The sequence below is a fragment of the Rhinoderma darwinii genome, chromosome 1 (assembly GCF_050947455.1).
Source record: "Rhinoderma darwinii isolate aRhiDar2 chromosome 1, aRhiDar2.hap1, whole genome shotgun sequence".
NCBI classification, from domain to species: Eukaryota; Metazoa; Chordata; class Amphibia; order Anura; family Rhinodermatidae; genus Rhinoderma; species Rhinoderma darwinii.
In genome coordinates this window covers 397,543,989-397,571,374 of record NC_134687.1, presented here as the reverse complement: position 1 = coordinate 397,571,374, position 27,386 = coordinate 397,543,989, and the positions used below count along the sequence as shown (strand labels likewise).

At 44.4% G+C, this 27,386-nt stretch overlaps 1 protein-coding gene across 1 annotated transcript; it reads right to left on the bottom strand.

Annotated features, from left to right (window-relative positions):
- Positions 1-4,087: 4,087 nt before the first annotated feature.
- Positions 4,088-27,386, bottom strand: LOC142742596 (glutathione S-transferase theta-1-like). Its single transcript, XM_075852528.1, has 5 exons — positions 27,272-27,386; positions 24,329-24,416; positions 24,079-24,229; positions 11,499-11,675; positions 4,088-4,571 (listed from the first exon to the last, which is right to left on the bottom strand). The coding sequence occupies exons 1-5, from the start codon at positions 27,384-27,386 to the stop codon at positions 4,353-4,355; spliced, it is 750 nt and encodes a 249-aa protein (XP_075708643.1). The 3' UTR covers positions 4,088-4,352.

Genomic DNA, 27,386 nt, shown 5'->3' with positions numbered 1-27,386 from the left:
TAACCAGATTATGGAGAACTATTTGCGTCACTTTGTTTCCAGGCGGCAAGATGACTGGGTGCAGCTGCTCCCGTGGGCAGAGTTCTCTTCTAATAACCACACTAGTGAGTCTACCACTTCCAGTTCATTCTTCATCATCTACAGCCAACATGCTCGTATACCTCTTCCTGTCTCTACTATGTCCCAGGTGCCTGCAGCTGACTCGACCTTCAGGGACTTTCTACAGATATGGTAACAGACCCGATCTGCTATACTGCTGGCGGTGGACGATATGAAGAGAAAGGCAGATACAAGAAGACGGGCTCCTCCGCAGTTTCTTCCAGGGACTAAAGTCTGGTTGCCTTCAAGGAATATCTGGCTGAGGGCGCCGTCGTGCAAATTTGCCCCAAGGTTCCTGGGACCCTTCGAAATCCTGCTACAGATCAACCCGGTATCTTACAAGCTGCGGCTGCATCCTACCCTCAAGATTCCTAACTCCTTCCATGTCTCCTTGCTGAAGCCTGTGGTCCTGAACCGCTACTCCAGGACTCCTAGTTCGGCAGTGGTCCCTGGCGGCTCATCTGGGACTTTTGAAGTAAGGGAGATTCTGGCCACCAAGAAGGTGGGAGGAGGGACATTTTATTTAGTGGATTGGAGGGGGTTCGGCCCAGAAGACAGGTCTTGAGAACCAGAGGAGAACATCGATGCTCCGGTCCTCATAAGGAAGTTTCTCTCCCGCTCTGGTCCCAAGTATAGGGGGCGTAAGAGGGGGGATACTGTAACGTCTATGCCCACGGTCCGTCGTTCTGACTTACCTCTCGACGGCCGTGGCCATGGACATCCGACTTGTGTGCAGCATCGTCCTCCTGTGAGGCGCCGGCACCCACTTCCGGATACAGAGACTGTCTCTGGAGGGCGCCCGCGCGTGCACGGTCTTAAAGGGCCAGTGCGCGCATATTACAGGAAGTCTGCAATCTAGCCCTGGATGCTCTGGGCTATAAAAGGGGCTCTGCCCTCTTGTTCCTTGCCAGAGTGTTGTTTGTTACCCGAAGTTTGTCGTGCTAATGGTCTCCTAGTGTCTTCCGGTCTCCCAGTGTACCCTGTTCCTGTATCCTGTTTCCGTGCTATCCTGTTCTAGTGCCGTGCTGAGCTGTTGCCAAATTGTGCTGCGTTCCACGCCTGTTCTGCTACGCCACACCTGACGTCTACCCGCCGCCTGGTCCCAGACGTGCCTGCCTTGCTACTGTCTACGTTGCCTTAGGTATCCTTTCTGAACTATTGACTCTGTAATTTACCTGTTTGGTCAGCTGCCATCCCGCTACGCGGTATGGCCCAGTGGGTCCACACACCGCATCGTGACAGAGAGTAGCCGTTGTGTAGGACTGTCCATTCCAATGTTTAAGATCTGGGATTTGGAGGAGTTTACTTTATAGTATAATATTTTGCCAGAATCCGACAATATAGATTGAATTTCAGGTAGCGAGATAAGAGGTTTGACACAGCAAAGAATGACATAGGCTTGAGAAAGACCCTAACACTTGTCACGGGTCGAAACGTTGCCATTTTTTACTGGATGTATGACCAATAAAAGAACTTATTGATTGCAATTTGGGAGACGTGTGCTGCTGTTGAACCATGCTTTTTCTGAGGATAGTCTGCGTACTGTCACAGCTGTGGTGTATGTGGACCCACTAGACCGCTCCGCCGTAGCGGAGAAGCAGCTGGCTAAACAGCCGTCAATAACAGTCTCCCGGATAAGAGTACCTGGGGAGATGATCTGGCAGATACTCGAAGTAGCAGATACGTGGCACAGATGATGCTTGGAGTGGCAGATGACACCGGTCGTGACAGATGACACCAGACTTGGCAGATGATAGAAGACGTGGCAGATGAAGCACGCACGACTCCAACAACAGGCTTAGGCTCAGGAACAAACACAGCAACAAGACATAAGATATGGGAATCAGGATACGGGATCACTGGGAGCAGTATACAACTAAGGGACCATTTGCTTAGATGAACACAGGAATACAAACAATGCTCAGGCAAGGAGAGAAAGGGCGTAGCCTTTTTTAAAGTCCAGGGTGCCCGGCTGTCTTTAGACAGCCCGACACCCGCTCTAGCCACCACAAGACACCCAAGCCGGGCTTATGTCACAGCACCGCCCTTTTCACAGTGCTGTAGCATGAGTACCTTTAATAACCCCATTGAAAAAAATGTTGGCGGTCATTAAGGAGTTAAATGCGCAGATAAGGCCATTTTGTGATGTTGTTTTATCGTGTCCAGTTACTTGACATTGTCCAATTTCAATAAATTATTTCTGCTGGCTTAGCAGAACTATTAGCTTACACTTGAAATTATACACCGATTTATCTGACCATGGCCACCTCCTTCCATTGCTCCAGGGTCCAGTTCTGATGCTCATATGTCGATTGAAGGCGCTTTCTGTGGTGGACTGGGGACAACATGGGCTCTCTGACCGGTCTGTGGCTATGCAGCATCAAACACAGCAAACCTGACATGACACCTTTCTATCAAAGCCAGCATTCGTTTTTTTTCTACAGTGTATGCTACAGTAGTTCTATGGTTTTTACCATTAGGGTATGTTCACACGTAGTGTTTTCAGGCATATTTCGGGATTAAACATCGATAAACAGCTTCCCATTAAAATCAATGGGTAAAACGGCGTTTAGTTCAGACTATCGCTTTTTTACGCTGCTGTTTTAAAAAAACAGCACGTAAAAAGATGCCTCATAAAAAGAAGGAACATGTCACTTTTGGAGCTGTTTTTCATAGGGTCAATTGAAAAACAGGTCCTAAAACGGCTTAAAAAAAAAAAGCCTGAGAAAAAGTTTTCTGCCTCAAAAATGGGTGAAAATCAAAGGCTGTTTTCCCTTGAAAACAGCTCCATAATTTTTAGTCGTTATTAATTGTGCATGTGTACCTACCCTTAGGCCTCATTTACACGAGCGTAATATACGCGCGTGCGACGCGCGTGTCGTACGCACCTATATTAGTCTATGGGGCAGTGTAGACGATGCGTGAATTTTGTGCAGCGCGAGTGCGTTGCGTAAAACTCACGACATGTTCTATAATCGTGCGTTTTTCGCACATCACGCACCCATTGAAGTCAATGGGTGCGTGAAAACCACGCATGCCGCACGGAAGCACTTCCGGGCGAACTGCGTGATTCGCGCAAGAGCTGTCAAAAGGATGAATGTAAACAGAAAAGCACCACGTGCTTTTCTGTTTACAAACATCCAAACGGAGTGTCAAATTAGAGATGAGCGCACCGAACTTCACCAGGTTCGGCCGAACTCGTTTTGACCGAACCCGCAAAAAATGTTCGGGTACGCGACGGCAGGAGACAGTCACTGTCCACGGTGCTGAAAGAGTTAAACTGGTTCAGCACCATGGACAGTGACTTCCGATCACAATATACATATACGTGTAAAAAAAACAAGCGGTTCTGACTTACCGATAACTCCCGGGTTCTTCCTCCAGTCCGACCTCCCGGGATGACAATTCAGTCCAAGTGACAGCTGCAGCCAATCACAGGCCAAGCACAGCCTGCAGCCAATCACAGGCTGCAGCGTTCTCATGGACGGCCGCGTCATCCTGGGAGGTGGGGCCGGATGACAAGAGAGGGACGCGTCACCAAGGCAACGGCCGGGAGACCGGACTGGAGGAAGCAGGAAGTTCATGGTAAGTATGAACGTCTTTTTTTGATTCACAGGTTGCTGTATATTGTGATCGGAACTCACTGTCGAGGGTGCTGAAAGAGTTACTGCCGATCAGTTAGATCTTTCAGCACCTTGGACAGTGACGGGCGTCAACTAGCCTCATCTCTATGATGGCGGCTGCGCGAAAATCACGCAGCCGCGCATCATACACGGATGACACACGGAGCTGTCAAATGCCTTTTGCGCGCGCAAAATGCAGCGTTTTTTGCGCGCGCAAAACGCACACGCTCGTGTAAATCAGGCCTTAGGTGTACTTTTTACTTTCAATGAGGACAGAATGAACAAATATTCAGCCCATGTCATTCAAACTGTAACTTTTTATTTTTCAAAAAACATCTGAAATTGCAGTGGATTATAGTTACCGAACAAACTTTATAAACATTTTTATACTGTGTGTTATACCTAAAATAACAGGACTTTGATTTTGGAATAAGGAATGCATACAAATTCATTGTGCAAATATTCGGTCTCATATTTCCCGCTGTGGCACAGTGGAGAGGTAAAAACTGCAAATAATGCCTTGTATGCAGAATTATAAACCTTCCCTCATCAGATACAATGCCGTCAGGAAGGCTTTATTAATATCATTTTCCTCATTCTTTGCACATTCATTACGAAATGTTGTATACATTAGCACAACCACATGCCGGAGCTTGTAAAGAGGAGCAGCCTGCCTTTAAATTGCTCCTTTGCTTCAGGTGTCAATAAATTAAACTGCTGCTCCCTAATATTAAGGATGTCCTCATGAGCTTCTCTGAAGAGCTCTGGCCCCAGAGCTTCCTCAACTCTCTGTTTCCATGCTTCAAGCTTTGGTCTTTCTTCAAAAATGGGTACTCCGCTTGCAATTACCTGGAGAACATAATAGTCAACATAAACAAAGATTCATACAATAGTTCTGTATTAAACTGAAACCAAGCATACACTATAGTAGACCCAGGTAACTGGTGGGCAAATAAGCAAGACCAAATAATAACAAATTGCCAGAGGCAAATAAATTAGCCCTTGTTTCCCAGATACCTAATGCATGTTTAGGAGAAACTTAAGACGTAACTTTAATTTTTATCTCAGTATTAGACAAACACACATCGAATTAAAAAGCCCAATGTGAACTGAGCGTCCCTATGCTAATAGCGTATTGTAACTTGGCAGTGTATGAAGTCTCATAGCAGAGGCAAAGCTAACTAGGACTATACTGTTTGTAAAAGTGAAAACAAAGAAATAGTGGCTGCAGTTCGCTTAATGAGGACAAAGAAACAGGTCATATTGATGTTAAAATAACTAGAAAAGCCCCCCCCCCCCAACATGTTTCAGAATTTGACCTGTAACCTTGTCCTCATTAATGCCCACGCCGACAACGCTCTACTCTGGGTTCCACCCAGTTTCTTCCTGGATATTTTTCTTATTTGCCATAGCAATTTGGCTCCAATTAGTGTTCCCTGTGTCCCTAGTGTTTGTCAGCAAATTTGTCTATTGGATTCCTTTGTTTTTACCTCAGCCTGTACCTTTGACCATCCTTGCCTGCCCCCTGCCCTGACCTCTTGCTAAGTGACCTGTGACAAACCTCTGGCCCCTACCCTTACCACTTGCTATGTGACCCATTAAGAACCTTGCTGCCTGCCCTGACCTTTTGCTTACCAGCCCATACTTACTGGCACTATAGCGGTTTTGTCGTCCGTCACCAAGGGCGACTACTCTAGGGTTAGCAACCTGAAGTTCCCCTGCAGAAAAATCCAGATCCCTGTATAGGGGTTAAGTAGTGAATACCAGGGGTTTCTTTTGACTCTGCTCCCTGGTTTAGCCCCACGTCATGTCCCTTGGTGACAAAGTGGGTTCACACCACCCTCTTCTTGCATGGGACTCATGACAATATGAAATAGAATATAAAGGGACAGCTTGACATAAGAAACATGTGATGCTCAATCTTGCTGCTTTTACCAACGAAAATTCCAAAAAGTCCTAAACCACTTTCTATATATAAATAAACCAAATGTCACACAAGAGCTCTTTCTATATCCAGGCTAGAAACAAGAACAACGTGGTATCCACTATGTATAAAGCAGGGGTGGGGAACATACGGCGCACAAGATAATTTAATCTGCCCCGACTCACTCAGACCGCGCTGCGCCACATCATTTGCTACTTGGCTCTGTATGCCCTACTCACTCACATATAGGAGTAGGACGGAGCCAAGTATGGCGGCAGCGGCGGCGGTCTGAGTAAGGTCAGTGAATGCCGGCCCGAGTGTCCACTCCCGCGCTGGCACAGTCCAGTCATCTGGACGTGAGGTCAGATGACTCAGGTCAGGTGACTGGACTGGGCCACTCCCATTACAGAACGCACCTACCTTACTCTGACTGCCGTTGCCAATCTGTCATACCCTGCTTAACTCTGTCCACCCTGCTCACTTACATTTCGGAGCAGGAGAAGGGCGGATGGAGCCAAGTATGGCTGTGGCGGTCTGAGTGAGGTCGGTGTGTGCCGGCCTTGGAGTGGACCAGTTTCTCTCCTTACGTGAGGTCAGGTGACTCAGGTTAGGTGACTGGACTGGTCCACTCCCGGGCCAGCATGCACTGACCTCATTCAGACCGCTACATCCTCATTCACCAGTGGTAAATGACAGTACTTGGCTCCATCTGCCCTCCTCCTGCTTTAAATTTTAGAAATTTATCTGAGGCCTAAATGTACAACTTTAGCTGCAGTGCAAACATAGGACCTGTGCTAAATTAATGCAGTGAGGTCAGGTGACTCAGGTTAGGTGACTGGACTGGTCCACTCCCAGGCCAGCATGCACCAACCTCACTCAGTAGTGAGCCTAATTTACTAGTAGAGAATGACACTACTTGGCTCTGTCCGCCCTCCTCCTGCTCCTAAAATTTCAAAATTTAGCTGAGGCCTTATGTCAAGTTAGGACCTGTCCTAAATGCATTTTCCGTGGTCCTACTAAGAACGCCGCTGCAAAGAGTAGACTGCGCTCCAGACTGACTGATGAAAACCGGGAAAACCAGTTGCGAGTAGCAACATCATCAATACTGGCTAACATCACACGCCTCACCAAAGAGAAGCAGTGCCTGCAATCACATTAGCGGTGAGTTAATTAAATGTTTGACCAAATATAGCAGGATCATTTTTAAGTTGATAATTTTGTATGACCCGCAAATGATGTTATAAATATTGAAATAGCCCTTTGCAGAAAAAAGGTTCCCCACCCCTGGTATAAAGGGAGAAAGCTTTCACAATTAACACAGAAGTTACTTTTTTCCTTCCCTTTCTGGTAAGCTGTAATGGGGCATATTTATTCACACACAGGACATATCATCAATAGGGTCAAATTGGATATTTGTGACTAAACTTATAAGATACAAACCCTCGTGGCAACTAATTTGCTCTTAAAGCATACCCAACTTTTCAGGTGACTGTTCAGCATAAGCTGTCATATGTGTGTACTTGAGGAATAACACAATTTCTGGCCATCAAGTTACTTTTATTCTGTATCGTTCAGCAGTTTTCCCTTCTGCAGGCTCAATCCTTAATTCTCTCTTGTCTCTGAGCTAGTGGGCAGACCTAATGGCTATCATGTCTTCTATACACTGCACACATAGAAGTGGAGAATCTGGCTCTCCTATCTCTTTCTATTACATATATAGAAGCTAAAGCAGCATGGTGGAGAATATACAGCAGTACTGAGCAGTGAAGCTGAGAATCCAGCACTGGGGTGACATAGAAATCTTACTAGTACGTCTGTGTGTTTCTCAATTTGCTCCTGCTTCCTCCTCCTACTCAATCCTCCCTTCTCCATAGACTTGTATGCAGCGTGTCTGTGTGACTCACTCTACTCCTGCTCCATCCTTTCCATAGACTTGTACACCGTGTTCCAAATTATTATGCACATTGGATTTAAGTGTCATAAACATTTAATTATTCGTTTTTCAATTAAACTCATGGATGGTATTGTGTCTTAGGGCTCTTTGGATCATTGTAATCAATCTCAGACACCTGTGATAATTAAAAACACAGAAGAAAGAGAGTTTGTAGCCAGGGGGGTATATTAAACATACAAAGTTTATTAATGACATATACAAAAAATACAATTATATAAAAATATATGTATATGATACAATATATTAAAAGGACGAGACTCTAGGAGAAAGTTTCAAGGAACAAGTATCGGCAATATACTTATGCAAATTGGGCAAGCTATATTGTCAAGTGGACACAATCTCTCAAATATATCTGGATATATCACTTTTCTAAGACATGGTCAAACTTCCAGACTCTCAGTACAAAGAGACATGGTTTGTATGTATCTAGATATTAGGTGCAACATCCAAGTTACCAATGTCTAACAAAAAATGGTGATTGAGAGAGAGAATGTATTGGACAAGGCTTACCCATGTAAAATTGCAGTAAAAAGTCCGATAGGTGCTCCAGCACAGAAGCCCCAACGCGCGTTTCGCTGTAGTATTGCTTCCTCAGGGGGATGTGTGTGTGATAATTCGTTTGCCAGGTGTGCCCAATCAAAGGAAAACTACTTAAGAAGGATGTTCCACATTATTAAGCAGGCCACAGGTTTCAAGCAATATGGGAAAGAAAAAGGATCTCTCTGCTGCCGAAAAGCGTGAAATAGTGCAATACCTTGGACAATGTATGAAAAATTGGATATTTCAAGAAAACTTAAGCGTGATCATCGTACTGTGAAAAGATTTGTGGCTGATTCAGAGCACAGACGGGTTCGTTCAGATAAAGGCAAAATGAGGAAGGTTTCTGCCAGACAAATGAATAGGATTAGGAGAGCAGCTGCTAAAATGCCATTGCAAAGCAGCAAACAGGTATTTGAAGCCGCTGGTGCCTCTGGAGTCCCGCGAACCTCAAGGTGTAGGATATTCCAGAGGTTTGCAAGTGTGCATAAACCTATTATTCGACCACCCCTAAACAATGCTCACAAGCAGAAATGGTTGCAGTGGGCTCAGAAATACATGAAGACTAATTTTCAAACCGTGTTGTTTACTGATCAGTGCCGTGCAACCCTGGATGGTCCAGATGGATGGAGTAGTGGATGGTTGGTGAATGGCCACAATGTCCCAACAAGGCTGCAACGTCAGCAAGGAGGTGGCAGAGTCATGTTTTGGGCTGGAATCATGGGGAGAGAGCTGGTAGGCCCCTTTAACATTTGCATAATAATTTGGAACACGGTGTATGCAGTGCCTGTTGCTGAATCTCTCTCTCTCTCTGCTCCCTCTTTCAGCTCCCCCTCTGTATGGATGTGTTTAGGAAGGCAGTCAAGTGACACATCTACACTGACTGTAGCCTGTCTGTAACCAGGGACGGACTTTGCTTGACAACAGGGGTTGGACAGCAGATTAGAGGAAGAGAGACACATAGTGGCAGTAACTTTACACAGAATTTGCATGGATAAAATAGCAAAATGTTAACAGTAAGTAAATTACAAAGTTAACCCCTTCCCGATGTATGAAGTATGCTCATGGGCTAAGCCGCTTCATACAACAAGCACGATCCTGTTTGTTTAACCCCTTAGTGACCAGCCCATTTTAGGCCTTAATGACCAAGCTATTTTATTTGTTTTTCTATAGTCGCATTCAAAGAGCTATAACGTTTTTTATTTTTTCGTCTACATAGCTGTATGAGGACTTGTTTTTTGCGGGATTAGTTGTGCTTTTTAATGGCACCATTTTTGGGTACATATAATTTTTATATTAACTTTTATTAACCTTTTTGGGGGGGATTATAAAAAAAACCTGAAATTCCGCCATTGTTCTATGCGTTTTTAAATTGACGCCGTTCACTGTGCGACGTAATTAACATGTTACCTTTATTCTATGGGTCGGTACGATCACGGCGATACCACATATGTAGAGTTTTTTTTATGTTTTACGACTTTTGCACAATAAAAACACTTTTGAACTAAAATTATTTGTTTTTGCATCGTCGCTTTCCAAGAGCTGTAATTGTTTTATTTTTCCATCAATGTAGTGATTTTTTGGGCTTGTTTTCTGCGGGACAAGATGTAGTTTTGAATGGTACTGTTTTGGGGTACATGGGACTTATTGATTCATTTTTATTATGACTTTTTTGGGGGGCAATGGAAAAAAATTGCAATTTCGCCATAGTTTTTGTCGTTTTTTTTTTTACGGTGTTCACTTTGCGGTTTAAATTACATATTAACTTTATTAATGGAGTCATTACGGTCGCGGCGATACCACATATGTGTACTTTTTTTTTTTTTTACACTTTTACTAAATAAAACCACTTTTTATGGAAAAAAATGGTTTTATTTATTTTTTTACTGTACTTTTTATTAATAATCTTTATTTCACTTTGATGACTGATTTTATTAGTCCCACTAGGGGACTTTACTGTGCGATATTCCGATCGCTGCTATAATGCTCTGGTATACTTCGTATACCAGAGCATTATTGCCTGTCAGTGTAAATCTGACAGGCAATCTGTTAGGACGTGCCTCCGGCGCGTCCTAACAGGCATATGTCCAGGGCAGACCTGGGGGCTTTTATCAGTCCCCCGGCTGCCATGACACCCCATCGGCGACCCGCGATTGCATTCGCGGGCCGCCGATGGGTGAGAGAGGGAGCGCACTCCCTCTGTAAACAAAGTTAAATGCCGCGGTCGCTATTGACGGCGGCATTTAACGGGTTAAACGGCCGCGATCGAAGTAAACCTCGATCGCGGGCGTTGGAGCAGGAGCTCAGCTGTCATCAGACAGCAGAGCCCCGGCTCCTGCCTGCACGGGAGACCCGTGCAGCACTTAGACTAGGCTGACGTGAAAAGGCGTCAGCCTAGCCTAAAGCCCAGTAGTGAATCACGTTAAAAGGCGTATTAGTGGTCACTAAGGGGTTAACCCCTTAGATGCTGTGGTCAATACCGACCGCGGCATCTAAAGTGTTAGAAAGAGGGGGGCATCCCCTTCTGACAGACCATTGCCCCTCAGGATAGGGGATCGCGGGGTGCCGGTATTTGGCATGGCAGCCGAAACGCTGTTTTTTAATTTTCCACCCCACAAAGAATATTTTTCCTATTTCCTAGTACATTATATGGTAAAACAAATGGTGCCATGAAAAACTACAACTTGTCCCGCAAAAGCCCTTATAGGACTATATCGACATAAACAAAAACAGTTATGGTTTTTGGAAGATGGTGAGGAAAACAATTAAAATGAAAATCTGAAAAATGGCTGAGGCGGGAAGGGCTTAATCTATATCAGGTATACTATTAGATTAGCAAGTTGTTTGAAAGTTAGTGCCCATTTAAGTCCGTTCCAAATTAATTTGTTTTCTGATTAACCTTTGAGGCTCATTATTGTGTATAAAGTGGTGGTGGGTGAGTCTGACATTGAGTACATTAATAGCTCATTGGCAAACTTTAGTGGTTTGTTAAATAGGGATCTTTATGTGAAAGTTGCACCGAATACAACCATAATCGATTAAGGGTTATCGTGTAACTATATCATAATAGAACAATCCACAAAATGATCATAAAATAAATTTGTTTTCTTTTTCCAAGCCTTGCTTTTTCCTGGAATATCACATAACTTACTCATTGAACCACTAATAAGCTTTTGAAGGACTCTTTTCTAACTCTAGACAGTCTGAGGCTCTAAACCCAGTTATTTTCTTTACTTATGTTGCCTAGACCAATTAAATATTAATAGATGCCAATAGATCTCCTTTTGATGGAATAAAAAAAAATACCATAGAACAGTTGATACATATAATCAGAATTAAATCTGGGATACCATGTTCTCACCTGCATAATTTCAACAATAGCTACAAGGTCAGCCAGTGATATTTCATCTCCAGCCAGAAATGGTCTTTCCTGCAGGAATTTCTCCTCAAGCTGTGCCATGATGTCTCTGAACTCAGCAAGGACATATTCCAGTTTTTCAGGTGCAGCCTCTTGGCCCAAAATAGCTGGAGTCATACACTGTTAAAAAAATTCAAATGGAGGTATCAACCGAAGCTTTACACCAAAAAGACATCCCCCCTAAAATATTTGGTGTTGAATAAAACAAAGATATGTGCAATGCTGTCCAAGTGGAGCTTAAGATATAAATGTAAGTTCCAGACACTATCCGATGATCTACCTCAGGCCTTGTTCACACAGTATTAGTGCAGTTTTTGCATGCATACATTGTTAACAAATCTGAGATTGGATCCAAAAATGAAGAGAAAAAAAGCCTTCCCTTTATATTTTTTCTTTTTTTAGGATCCACTCCTGGTTCAGACTAAAGTACACACATCAGCAACTACACCAAACTTCCCTGTGTGAACTTGACCTAAACATTAATCAGAGATATAGCTTTGTATCTCTTTAGAATTGTTTATGATTCTTTTGCTATAGAGTTATAAAGCATAATGTAATAAGTGTTAACAATAAATTCAGAACATTTGTGTCTCTCTACCCCCATCCATGCTTTGTAATCTACAATGAAACGAGTAGCCCTTCGAGGTCCAAGAACTTTGTAGCATTTTAAGCACCAATTCCAGTTCAAGTGCAGTATGTACTTCCTATACACAGGTGCACCCAAATTGTACACAATATTTTACGTGTGGTCTGAGTAGTGATTTGTATAGAGGAAGAATTATTTTCTTTTCATATGCATCTATACCTCATGTTAATGAATCCCATGATTTTATGTCTTGGCAGCAGCTGCCTGGCACTGATTGCTAAAGTTAAAGGTGTTGTATCACTATTAAATGTAATTTACCTTGTTACAAAAAATGCTCCCATTGCGATATATTCCCCTTACTGCCTTATAATGGCGCCCCCTGGTGTTTAATCTGTATTGTAATGTGCACATCCTCCTACTGAGTTTATTGAGAGAGGACACACATGCTCAGTTCCACTCTCCAACTGCCACCAGCCAATAGAAAAGGCATTCTCTGCTTGTCAGTAAAAAAGTAGAGAATCAGCTTTTATTTAGAAACACAGCTTTTCTTCTCCAGTTATTTTGGGCTGGCTCTCCCTCTAAAAAGACATGTAAGGCCCGACGCGGAAACCGCGTAAAAAAAATGGCTTCTCATTGATTTCATGCCCTTTCTTCGGCCGTTTCCATCTCTGACCTCCCATTGAGATCAATGGGAGCCAGACGGAATTTTAAGGCAGATTTTTCTGCCTGCAAAAAAAATCAGTGTGAACAGGGCCTATTGGGGGCATTTGTAGAGTTTCTCCTAGAGAGGAGGCAGAGGCAGTGAAACAATAGTCTGCCTATAGTAGCTATGACAAAGAGGGGGAGGAGCTGCAGCAGAAAGGACACACCTCCTGAGCTGTCAGCCTGAAGATAGTCTAGTGAGCAATTGGAGCAATGAATGGGGAGATCTCTGGATCCATGTAAGATACAAGGCTGGTTCTAGCTTTGTTAGAATGACATTGTTACGCACTAAGTGAATATCTGATTTTCTTTTTTTTTTTAAATTACTTCATGTACAACCGTTTTAAATTGAATGTGCATTTCAGCATTTTACTATTTAATACATAATTGCAAAAAACTCTGGGTCCAAGTGCATAACCTTACATTTAGCCTTGTTAAACAACACCTCCTTACAGTTACAGTTTCCAAGACATGTCAAGAACAAAGTAAGTTAACTTCTTGTGCTTATTTATAAAAGGACAAGTCAAAACTATTTATACCTATATAGATCCTCTAAATGACATTAAATTTCATAACTCCATTACAGGTAACTGTCGAAGCTCATTTAACTGACACAGTCATTCTGTGTTACAGTCACAGGTAGTTATTACACTGAAGTAAGATTAGAATTTTAACTGATCATATGGAAATGCTAATTAAGTGTCTTACCCTCCAGGAATATAAGATGCATATCTGTATTTGCAAACCGCCAAGCTAAGCATGGAATGTGCTGAATCACGAATCCCAGAAATGCAAAAAAAATTTGTAGGTCAAATTAGAAATATTAATATTTCATTTTATTCTTTGACAGGATTGCATATTGTGAAAGTAATTGAAACTCAAGCAATTATAACATTTACTTGTGTTCAAATTCAGTTGGAATTTTATTCAAATCTACTCTGAAATTTTGAAGAGTTGTACCCAATTTGTATTAACTTTTTTTTTAAAGGGTTGTCTCAAACAAAAGGGTACCGGCTCCTCCTTTTTTTTCCTTCCCAGCACCACTACTGACCAAGCTGCTGTATATGTAGAGAACTCTTACACAGTCCCATTCATTGGCTGTCCCTCCACTGCTTTACTCCTTAAAGAAGCCCTCCACGTTTTCTTTTTTATTTCCCCCTCAATTTGTACATTGGTGTTTCAGTGGGGTGCTGTGTGCAGAAATACTTATTGATCCGTGCATCACGTCGTTTTCAGGTCCAGCGCCGCCCTGGTGATCACATTCTGACCTGGTCTGGAATCACTGCGCTTTTGAGAAAACCGGGATTCAGTCTCTCGATGCATTCCTATGGGAGCCAGAACGAGGCTCCATAGGAATGCATCGAGATCCTCAGTTCCAGTTTTCTCAAAAGCGCAGTGATTCCAGACCAGGTCAGAATGTGATCACCAGGGCGGCGCTGGACCTGAAAACGACGTGATGCACGGATCGATAAGTATTTCTGCACACAGCACCCCACTGAAGCACCAATGTACAAATGGAGGGGGAAATAAAAGAAAAAAGTGGAGTTCTCCTTTAACTGACAAATCTGAAGACCCTTTCATTCAGCAATCTCTAAAATGGAGGGACCACAACGCTACTAAATTGCAGCATTTTCTTCAGATTCACTGGATTTTTAGAAGTGTTGGGAAGGAGAAGCAATTCAGTCTCATTCACTTGAATGGAGCTGTGTGCTGCAGTGCTCTATACAGATCCTGCTCAAAAACTGTGCTGTACAGTGAAAAACTTGGATGGGCCTCAGCCCTTCATTCTAAAGATTTTTTGGTTTTCGGGAGGTGGAACTCTACCAATCAATACGTTTTAGCATATCTTAATGATATGTCATAATTTACTTTGGTGGGAAAACCTCGTTAAGGTAATAGTTTCGCTTCACTTTTGGTGAAAACGCACTTACACATTAGGAAGTGGCAATTAATTTCTCAACTCTTTTCTACAAAAAACAAAAAAAAACGGTGATCCTGTAAGTCAGAGCTCACAATTCAGTTTTTTCCGATCCTATTAAGTTTTACAATTCTGAAGTGTTTTCATCATTTCTGTCGTTATCATATTTTTTCACTATCTGCTGGATTTAGGTTGGTGGCACACACAGACTTTTAGCAATAAGCCCGCTCTAATGTCAACGTGTCGGGCAACAGTTGTAGCCAATGTAAGTCATATGCAAGTCACAAGACGATTGTCGTCAGGTGTACTGTAAGTTAGCCTTGTAAGTTGGTGGAAATTGGAGCTGTTGATGTCCTACATGTAATGTGCATGCATCATTTCTTATCTTATTTTTGTTTATCCTTTCTTAATATAATTTATCTTTTGCCAGTACATATAATCAATATGTAAACTCCAATAGCATTTATAACTAGGGCTAGGGAATATTCAGAAAAATACCCTCCCATCATAAGTCAATAGACAACTCCAGACATATTCGGATCACATCAGAAAAAATGAGCATATAGCCAATGTATATATAAAAATATAACAAATTGTATTACACATACAAGACAAAGTTTAAAAAAACAATAATATCTCAAGGTGATAAAGACTCTAGTAAATGGTAGAGCAGGATAGACTATAAATGCTTATTAGTACAAGTTAACACTCTATATGATGGAACGTGTACAGCCTCCCTGTAGACAGTGCCATAATTCCCCACCACCTTTTTGTAGATTGTGCCCGTGCCATACAGCCCCCCACCTTCCCCTTGTAGACAGTGCCATACAGCCCCCACCTCCCCCTTGTAGATCATGCCATACAGTCCCCGCACCTCCCCCTTGTAGACATTGCCCCCAAACAAAAACAAAAATTGTACTCACCTAGGCCCCGTTCCCATGACGAACTGAGCTGCTCCATGACGGGACCCTGTAGCCTAGTACAGAATTTCCCAACCTTTTCGGACTCGAGGCAGCACTGGAAAAACAAGATTTCCTCAGGGCCCCCCTACCAAAAATAGTTTTGAGAAAGACAGAAAACGGCTAAGAACAAGCACTACACTCGTAGGGTATGTTCACACACGTTTTTTGTAAGGCAAAAAAATCTGCCTCAAAATTCCTTCAGCAACTGACAGCGTTGGGTGACCTTTTTTTTGTTTTTTCTTAAGCTGTTGAAGCGAATGCAAAAGACTCTGGAAAAAAAACCTCCTAACGGGCGCCGCAGGTATTTTCTGCCTCCTATTAATTTCAATTGGAGGTCAGAGGTGGAAACCACTTGAAGACCATCAACCCCCCACTTACAGTAAAATGACCATCAGCCCACCACTCACAGTAAAATGATCATCAGCCCCCCACTCACAGATTCCCCCTGTAGGTAGCGCCACACAGCCCCTTGTAGGTAGCGCCACACAGCCCCTTGTGGGTAGCGCCACACAGCCCCTTGTAGGTAGCACCAGACAGCCCCCTTGTGGGTAGCGCCAGACAGCCCCCTTGTAGGTAGCGGCAGGCAGCCCCCTTGTAGGTAGCGCCAGACAGCCCCCTTGTAGGTAGCGCCACACAGCCCCCTTGTAGGTAGCGCCAACAGCCCCCTTGTAGGTAGCGCCACACAGCCCCCTTGTAGGTAGCGCCACACAGCCCTCTTGTAGGTAGCGCCACACAGCCCCCTTGTAGGTAGCGCAACACAGCCCCCTTGTAGGTAGCGCCGCACAGCCCCCTGTAGAGTGGGCAGCACAGCCCCCTGTAGGGAGGGCCGCACAGCCCCCTGTAGGGAGGGCCACACAGCTCCCTGTAGGGAGTGCTGCACAGCCACCTGTAGGGAGTGCCGCACAGCCCCCTGTAGGGAGTGCCGCAAAGACCTCTGGTAGGGAGTGCGACACAGCCCACAGCCCCTGGTTGGTAGTGCCCCACAGCCCCCTGGATGGTAGTGCCCCACAGTCCCCTGGTTGGTAGTGCCACACAGCCCACAGCCCCTGGTTGGTAGTGCCCCACAGCCCCCTGGATGGTAGTGCCCCACTGCCCCCTGATTGGTAGTGCCCCACAGCCCCCTGGTTGGTAGTGCCCCACAGTCCCCTGGTTGGTAGTGCCACACAGCCCACAGCCCCTGGTTGGTAGTGCCCCACAGCCCCCTGGATGGTAGTGCCCCACTGCCCCCTGGTTGGTAGTGCCCCACAGTCCCCTGTTTGGTAGTGCCACACAGCCCACAGCCCCTGGTTGGTAGTGCCCCACAGCCCCCTGGATGGTAGTGCCCCACTGCCCCCTGGTTGGTAGTGCCCCACAGTCCCCTGGTTGGTAGTGCCACACAGCCCACAGCCCCCTGGTTTGCAGTGCCACAGAGCCCCCTTTTTGGTAGTGCCACACAGCCCACAGCCCCCTGGTAGGTAGTGCCACACTGCCCACAGCCCCCTTGTAGGTAGTGCAAGGACTAGGAAATGACCCTGATAGCTGGCGGGCAATAGACATTCAAAAAAGGACAACTGTGCAGGAGCACACAAAATACCCAGCTTTCCCAGCTATCAAATAAATGTGTGGAAATAAACTAAGATATAACTTTTATTTAGTCTGAGTAAAGGATGAATCCTTTTAGCTAGATTAAATAAAAGTTATATCTTAGTTTATTTCCACACTTTTTTTTTATACCCGGGAAAGCTGGGTATTTTGTGTGCTCCTGCACAGTTGTCCTTTGTAGGTAGTGCCACACAGCCCACAGCCCCCCTGTAGATAGCAACCCCCCCCCCTTCCAGTAAAGATAACGCTACTGTAGCTCCCTGAAGGAGCGGAATCCCCGTGTGGCCGGTGGATTCCGCTCCTGGAGCGCTGCTTGATGCCTCTGTCCATATATGGACAGTGACATCAGGGGAAACTCCTGAAGCGGGATCCCCGGTCACAGCGTTGCAGACGCTATGACCGTCGATTCCACTTCAGGAGAAGCTCCTGTCGTCTGTGTCCATGACGTCATTGGCTTCTCCTGGAGTGGAATCCCCGCTCATAGAGTCTGCAATGCTGTGACTGGGGATTCCGCTTCAGGTGTTTCCCCTGATGTCACTGTCCATATATGGACAGAGGCATCAAGCAGCGCTCCAGGAGCGGAATCCCCGGCCACACGGGGATTCCGCTCCTTCAGGGAGCTACCGTGGCGCTTGTAGACAGCAGAGCAGGGAGATACCTCCCTGCTCTGCTATAGTGCCCCCCTGTAGATAGCAACCCGACCCCCCTTCCAGTATAGATAGCGCCACTGTAGCTCCCTGAAGGAGCGGAATCCCCGTGTGGCCGGGGATTCCACTCCTGGAGCGCTGCTTGATGCCTCTGTCCATATATGGACAGTGACATCAGGGAAAACTACTGAAGCGGAATCCCCGGTCACACGGGGATTCCGCTCCTTCAGGGAGCTACACGGGGATTCCGCTCCTTCAGGGAGCTACAGTGGCGCTAGTAGACAGCAGAGCAGGGATAGTGCCCTCCTGTATATAGTGCCACTGTAGCTCACTGAAGGAGCGGAGTCCCCGTGTGGCCGGGAATTCCGCTACTGGAGCGCTGCTTGATGTCACTGTCCATATATGGACAGAAACATGAAGCAGAGCTCCAGGAGCGGAATCCCTGGCCACACAGGGATTACGCTCCTTCAGGGAGCTACAGTGGCGCTAGTAGACATATCTCCCTGCTCTGCTATAGTGCCGTCGCTAACACAATAGCAGCTGCAGCGGCTGCTAGCGGCGCCACCATCCTCATTCTCTGTGTCACCGCTAGCAGCCGCTACGGCTGCTACAGCGGTAGCGATGGCCACTAAGTGAAGAAGCGCCCGGGTGGAAAGGCGACTGCAGCTAGTGTGTGTATCCCCGCTGGTAGTTACAACGGCGTGGGGATACACACACCCGCTGGCGCCCCTCTTGCCATGTGGCGGCTGGCGCCCTGTGCGAACATAGCTAAGGCCGGCCATGAGTATGTATATGCCATACAGACCCCTTTTTACTTCCCTGTGTGTGTATACCCATGTTTTTTGTACAGTATCTGTGTAGCTGTGTCGGTATACACTTCAATGTATTTATATCAAACCTTTAACCCATTCCCGACATCCACGTATATATACTTCGCAGGTCGGGTGGGGGAGCATGGAGAAGGCTCACGGGCTGACCCCCGCTCAATAGAACGAGCGTGTTGGCTGTGTGTAACAGCTGAAACATCAGTGTAACGAGCAGCATCTAAGTGGGGGCGGCCCCTTGTGACGTTGCATCAGCCCATCCGCCATGCGGTCGTGGGTTGCCGATGGTTGGCAAGGCAGCCTGGGGGCATAATGCAGGGGCGTAGCTAGGGGGGGCAGGCGGGGCATGTGTCCCCTGGGCGCAGCTTAGAGGGGGGCGCCAGCGCCACCTCCTCCTGCACTATAATTGTACATGTGTCGCAAGGACACAGGTACAATTAGAAGCAATGAATGACCGGGCATGTTCCGTGCCCGGCCATTCAGCGCCTTTCCACGAATGAAGCGACTGGTACCTTTTGTACCAGTGACGCTTCCGTCGCTGAAAGGCGCTGACTGATTGACAGGGAAAGTCATCCTGCCCAGCCAATCAGCGCCTTTCATAGACGCCGTGTTCAACCCCCTGGAGACCTGCGCAGTAGAGAGCAGGTCTCCATGGCTGCCGGACGGCGTGGTAGCGGGAATAAGGTGAGTTTGAATAGTTTTTTGTTTTTTAAAAAAAAATTGTAATAGAAGTGTGTGGCTGTATCTGTGGGGGGGGGGGCAACTTTATCTACAAGGGGGACTTTATCTACGGGGGGGGGCTTTTGTCTACGGGGGGTGTCTATCTACAGGGGGTGGGCTATATACAGGGGGACTATATCTACAGGGGGGCTATATGCTGGAATGGGCTGTCTATAGAGCACCATATACAGGGGTGGGCTATAGCTACAGGGGGGGCTATATAGTATATAGCCCCCTGTAGATATAGCCCACCCCTGTATATGGTGTTCCATAGATAGCCCACCCCAGTATATAGCCCACCCCAGTATATAGCCCCCCCTGTAGATATAGTCGCCCTGTAGATATAGCCCAGCCCTGTAGATATAGCCCCCCAGTAGATATAGCCCCCCTTTAGATATAGCCCACCCCTGTATATAGCCCACCCCTGTGGATAGCTCACCCCTGTATATAGCCCACCCCTGTATATATCCCCCCTCTGTAGATATATTGCCCACCCCTGTAGATATAGCCGCCCTGTGTATAGCCCAGCCCTGTGTATAGCCCAGCCCTGTATATAGCCCAGCCCTGTGTATAGCCCAGCCCTGTGTATAGCCCAGCCCTGTAGATATGGTCCCCCTGTAGATATGATCCCCGTGTAGATATGGTCCCCCTGTAGATATGGTCCCCCTGTAGATATAGTCCCCCTGTAGATATAGCCCACCCTTGTATATAGTCCCCCTGTAGATATAGCCCACCCCTGTATATAGTATCCCACAAATAGCTCCCCCTATAGTGCTCCACAGAAAGCCCACCCCTGTATATAGCCCCCTGTAGATATAGTCCACCCCTGTATATAGTGCTCCACAGATAGCTCACCCTTGTATATAGTATATACAGGGGTGGGCTATCTGTGGAGCACTATATACAGGGGTGGACCATCTAGTGGAGCACTATATACAGGGGTGGACTATATGTACAAGGGGGGCTATATACAGGGGTGGGCTATATGTGGAGCACTATATACAGGGGTGGGCTATATCTACAGGGGGGCTACATACATGGTTGGGCTATCTGTAGAGCTCTATATACAGGGGTGGGCTATATCTACAGGGGGCTATATACAGGGGTGGGCTATCTGTAGAGCACTATAGGGGGAGTTATTTGTGGGAAACTATATACAGGGGTGGTCTATATGGGGGCACTATCTACAGGGGCTCTATGGCAGGCACTATCTAGAGGGGGCACATTGTGTGTGTGGGACATGGTGTATGGCGCTATTATAATTAGAGGTGCAGTGTATAGCGCTAATATATTTAGGGGCGTAGTGTGTGGTATAATGATAACTTTATATTTATTTATAGGTGCAGAAATGTTGGTAAAGTGAGAAGCTGAAGACATGTGAGCGGCAAACTGCAGAAATGGCCTGTCCCCAAGTGAAGTCGTCATAGAGGTCTGGACCGGATGGAGAGAAATAACTAGAATCTGAGACGTCACCGGTGAGTCACTTAAAGAGGCTCTGTCACCAGATTTTGCAGCCCCTATCTGCTATTGCAGCAGATAGGCGCTGCAATGTAGATTACAGTAACGTTTTTATTTTTAAAAAACGAGCATTTTTGGCCAAGTTATGACCATTTTTGTAGTTATGCAAATGAGGCTTGCAAAAGTCCAAGTGGGTGTGTTTAAAAGTAAAAGTCCAAGTGGGCGTGTATTATGTGCGTACATCGGGGCGTTTTTAATACTTTTACTAGCTGGGCGTTCTGAGGAGAAGTATCATCCACTTCTCTTCAGAACGCCCAGCTTCTGGCAGTGCAGATCTGTGACGTCACTCACAGGTCCTGCATCGTGTCGGACACATCGGCACCAGAGGCTACAGTTGATTCTGCAGCAGCATCAGCGTTAGCAGGTAAGTCGATGTAGCTACTTACCTGCAAACGCCGATGCTGCAGAATCATCTGTAGCCTCTGGTGCCGATGTGTCCTCGCTCGTCTGACACGATGCAGGACCTGTGAGTGACGACACAGCGTGATCTCTCGAGAACACGCTGTGTCTGCACTGCCAGAAGCTGGGCGTTGTGAAGAGAAGTGGATGATACTTCTATACACAACGCCCAGCTAGTAAAAGTATTAAAAACGCCCCGATGTACGCACATAATACACGCCCACTTGGACTTTTACTTTTAAACACACCCACTTGGACTTTTGCAAGCCTCATTTGCATAACTACAAAAATGGTCATAACTTGGCCAAAAATGCTCGTTTTTTAAAAATAAAAACATTACTGTAATCTACATTGCAGCGCCGATCTGCTGCAATAGCAGATAGGGGCTGCAAAATCTGGTGACAAAGCCTCTTTAATGTAAATGTTCACTCTGCCTCTAATCAGTAATGTAGTCACTGTATGATCTGCAGCGAGATGATGGGTGGTATGATTATGATAGGATTTATTTTTTGTGAAACGGCATCTCCCAGCATATCCTTACCATTGTTCGGGCCATGCTGGGAGCTGTAGTTTTACGCCGTACACACCTATACGGCAGGGGTTGCACTAAATTGAGCTGTATTTGTGCTGGTGTTGTATATATGTAGTGAGCTTGGTTCTGGTGTTGTGTATAGAACCATATTGCTTGTGAAATGTACAAATATTTTTATGCTCGCGTTACATAAAAAGAAATGACACGTCGATTGGTAGAGAAAACAAACACGGCGAGGGGGAAGGAGATGTCAGGAAAGAGGTTGGGGGGGGGGCGCCAAACTGAATCTTTGCCCCGGGTGCTGGAGAACCTAGCTACGCCTCTGCATAATGCCATCTTTGAACTCTTATGAAGCCATGCCGGCAGGGCTTTGTAGGAGACTGTCAGCATAACAAAAAAAATGAAAATGAACATATCTGGTATCGCCGCATCTGTAAAAGTCAGAACTATTACAATATAACATTATTTAACCCATACGGTGAACGCCGTAAAAAAAAAAGAAGGTAAAACGCCAGAATCACTGTTTTTTGGTCACTTCCCACCACAAAAAATGTAATAAAAACTGATTAAAAAGTCTCATTTATCCCAAAATACCAACAGAAACTACAGCTCGCCCTGCAAAAAATAAGCCCTCATGCCGCTCAATTGACAAAAAAAAAGTTATGGCTTTCAGAATATGGCGACAAAACACAAATTTTATTTTTAAAAATGAGGGGAGGAAAAAACAAAAGTGAAAATCTGAAAAATGTCTCTTGCGGGAAGGTCTTAAGAATAATTTTTAGGTAGAATTGAGATGGCGTGCACACTGTGTGTAACTTTCCATTTAAATTCCACCCACAAACACAGACCGCGCCCCATAATTATAGCCAAAATGCCTCCAGAAACAGTGCCACACCTGTCCACAGGTTGTGTGTAGTATTGCAGCTCGGTAACTTCATTTAAAGAGAATGTGTCGCTAGAATTTTTTTTTCTTTTTAGTTAAACAGTTAGTGTATAAATTATTAAATATTGTTCTAATTTTTTTAATTTTTTTCACGAGTCAGGAAATATTATAAATTAGATTCTAATTTATAACATTTCCCAGTGCTGGTCACTAGATGGAGCAATTCCCAAAATTGCAGCATTGGCATGTGGTAAAGCAACCACATTGCTTTATGCTGCAAAATTTGAGAAAACTCACTCGCTCTAGTGAGCTCACAGAATCGCCCCTCCCTTATCCTTGCTAGTGCCAGGAGAAAGGAGGAGATTGAACGGTCAAACCTCCTACACTGTGTGTCGCCATTTTTTGAGCTAACACACAGTTTAGTAGGTTTACAAACACACAGTAAAACACGTACATACACAGAAATAACTTACCTGCTCCTGCCGCCGCCGCTCCCTCCGCTCCGTCCGCTCCTTCAGCTCCAAGTGCTTGCATTAGAACACAAGTCCGGAAGCCGGGACCGGAAGTAGTAATCTTACTGTCCGGCAGCGGCTTCCGGTCCACAAGAAAATTGCGCCGGACGTCGCTCGGCCGAAGACCTTCCATTTGGACTGTGTGGGAGCGGCGCATGCGCCGTTCCCACACAGACGACGTACAGCATAGTGAATGGAACGGGTCCCGTTCGCATTCTCTATGGGGCTGTATGTGCCGTATTCCATGTATGTATGTGTCCTTAATCGACACATACAGAGATGAAAAAAAAATGGCAGCCCCCATGGACAAGAAAAAGTGAAAAAATAAAAAAAAGTAAAACACAAACACACAAATAAATAAAACATTTTTAATAAAACATTAAAAGCAAATTGATATAAATTTTTTTTATTTTTGCGACACCCGTCCTTTAAGTTGAGCTACAAAACCAGACACAACCCATAGACAGGTGTTTTTGGTAGAAAGCAGTGATGTTTCTCTAATTCTGTACAACCTCCTTAAGAAGCAATGGTTGCCAGTAGAGTGTCACACATAAACTATTATAGTAGAGTGCTCTCTGATAATTATTGTTTTCAGAACTTTCTCAACAATCCTAGCACTAGTGTCCCAAATAATGTGCCATTAGAGTTCTTTAGAAATTGTTTTACTTATTATAGGTCCAAAACTCTGTTCCATTAAAATTCATAAGATATCTATGATTATTTTATTAAGTGAACCCACCTTCACCCAGAAGACTTTACAGCCATGGGGACGTGTGTTGGTGTGCTGCCATGCCAGGTATTCATCAACAAGTGCACGCTTCTGTAGGTCGGATGGGTACCAGTGATCAGGTGTGCTATATTTCTGCACTAGGTAACGCAGCATTGCCATACTGGGAAAACAATTACATATTAGTTTCTGAAAAATGAACAAATACAGTTAAAATAAAGGAAAATAAATAGTAGAATAAACACAAAGATGTCACATCCACCTCTCAACAAGTATAAAGTCTCCATCTTTTAGGACTGGAACTTTGTGTAACGGATTTACGTTTTTAAATTCTTCAGTGAGATGATCACCTATAAAAAAAATGAGAGACATTAGGTCACAGAGACCCCGAAATTCTCTAAGGTGTTTATGGTCAGTTACCATAAATACATTAGATAAGTAGCATGAGTACAGCTGTAGGTACATCCCTCATTCTGTGTTTACTGATAGAATTTACAAGGGGTCATATGCTACCTATAACAGTAAATCAGTCATAGACTAGATTAACCTTCTTTTGATTTAGCTGATCCTTCTTGTCCCCCTGCTGCACATTGTGTAAATAATCAGAGACGTAACATGAAGCTCCTGGGCTCCAATGCAAACTCTGTAACAGAGCCCCCCACCTATCATGTGCTATTTAAATTAGTGGTGTCTTCTTATGATGAAGAAGGGTTTTCGGTTGTTCTCAGGCACCAGGGTCCTAAGTATGTCAGTTACCTATGCACCCCTATCCCTTTTTACTGTGAGTGTTTTTTATGAACTTATAGATAATACAAATCTGGCAGTTTGCTTGTAAATGTTTGAGCTACTGTAAAGACTATATTAGAGAATGTTGGGGTACACTACTTATAACCGAGGACCATTCAGAGTAGGAATCATTGACCACAACGCTCTGGATACGGTCCTTGAGCCAATTCTCAATCCAATTACAAACTATACTATCTAAACCTATAGTCCTTAATTTACCCATTAGACGAGGGACAGTGTCAAATGCCTTTGCAAAGTCCAAAAACACTATATCCACAGCGGCCCCTCTGTCTAGGCTTCTGCTCACCTCTTCATAAAAACAAATCAAAAACCGTGCTGGCTGTCACTTATAATATAATTTTTTGTCACATAATCCTATATATAGTCCCATAATAGCCCCTCAAACATTTTCCCCACGATGGATGTTAAGCTTACTGGTCTATAATTACCCGGGGAAGACCTAGAGCCCTTTTTGAAAATAGGCACCACATTTGCCCTGCGCCAGTCCCTTGGCACTATACCTGTCACTAGAGAATCTCTAAATATTATGAAGAGGGGGACAGAAATAACTGAACTAAGCTCTTTAAGAACTCTAGGGTGTAACCCATCTGGTCCCGGAGCCTTGTGTACATTTATTTTATTTAATTCAGCTTGGACCATCTCTACATTCATCCAATTCAGTATATCAACTGATATATTATCAGCACTGGCACCGGCTACATCAGCTGCTCTTTCTTCTGTTGTATATACAGAGCTGAAGAACCCATTTAGTAACTCAGCCTTCTCTTGATCCCCTGTGACCAACTCCCCATTACCATTATCTAGGGGTCCTACATGTTCAGACCTTGGCTTTTTTGCATTTATATACTTGAAGAATTTTTTGGGGATTTGTTTTACTATCCTTGGCCATCTGCCTTTCATTTTGTATTTTTGCTGATTTTATTACCTTTTTACAGATTTTATTACGCTCTTTATAATTTACAAAGGCTACAGCTGTACCCTCAGATTTGTATTTTTTAAATGCCCTTTTCTTGTCATGTATTGCCCTTTTTACAGAAGGTGTAAGCCATGTGGGGTTTAATTTGAGTCGTTTATACTTGTTACCTATAGGAATACATTTTGCAGTATAATTACCCAAAGTAGATTTGAAAATCTCCCATTTATCATTTGTCCCATTATTTGACATTAGTTCTTCCCAGTCTATGTCCTGAATTGCAGCCCTCATCCTGGGGAAATTGACCCACTTAAAATGAAGTGTTTTTGCCCTCCCAGCCGGTGTTTGTTTTTTACAGTATAGGTAAAATATAACTATATTGTGATCACTTTTACTGAGGTTTTTACGAACATTGACGTTCCCAACAAGATCTGCATTATTAGAAATGACCAGATCCAACAGAGCTTCACCTCTAGTCGGGTCTTCCACAAACTGGCCCATAAAATTTTCCTGCAACAGGTTGAGGAAATGTCTCCCCATTGCAGTTGGAGCAGAACCATGACACCAATTAATATCTGGTCTGATAAATACACAGCTTTGATAAATATTGCTTGAGAAAGCCAATAAAGGATCATCTAAAATAAATGCTGAGTAAACTCATTACTTCAATATTTTAGACACATGGGAAAGGCCTTACTACTGCGTGCACAGCATTCTACTGTACTGTATGTTGCCCCCGGGTCATTATTTAACCTGTTGCAACAGGGATATAGTAAATAGTCCCAGGCTAAATTCTCCATCTGAACAGAAAAAAACTGCTGCACATATTCTGTCACCCTAACCCACGCTCTGAATTTGCACTTTTGAAACAACATTTGTAGTAATGAGATCGGAATATTTGAATAAGATCATTTTGACCATTTTAATATAAAGATGCAGCAGAGCTAAGTTTGTACTAGCCATGAAGCCATGTCATACAATCATACATTGTTGTACTATCTGTAGATTTCTATAGAACTGCAGATAAATCTGAATCAATGAAATACCAGTGGACAAAAAAACCTGCTAAATAACATGTTAAGTCTCGATACGTCTGTAACATTTCTATCTATTATCAGTTATTATAAGGAAAGTTTATATATGTAAAGCTCCACCAAAACGGCTCAGACACATGATAAACAGTTTAAAAAAAATTCCAGCATTGACTATGTAGATGCTTACATATATCCAGTTACCATGCTATACCATATTATTACAAGCTCCAGCTCTACTGCCTCAATGATTCTTCCTCTTACTTGTTTTACAATGCTCAAGTACAATCAGCTGATTTTGCAGTATCTAATAGAAGTAAAATATACCCCCAGTGCAACTGTATATAGAGCAATAAGAAAGTCAAGGTCATTTTATTTAGTGCAGTAGCCTCCCTCATCCTGATGTCTATAATGCTCATAGACCCCTCTTGTATTCCTGGCATGCCCTGCTAACCTTGAAACAGCTTCATCTCATGGTGCGCAAACGGGATGTTGTTCGCTTTGGCGAAGAGATAGACAGATCTGCAGGTCTGGGACCGTAAGTCCAGGTAAAGCTCCAGCTCAGACAT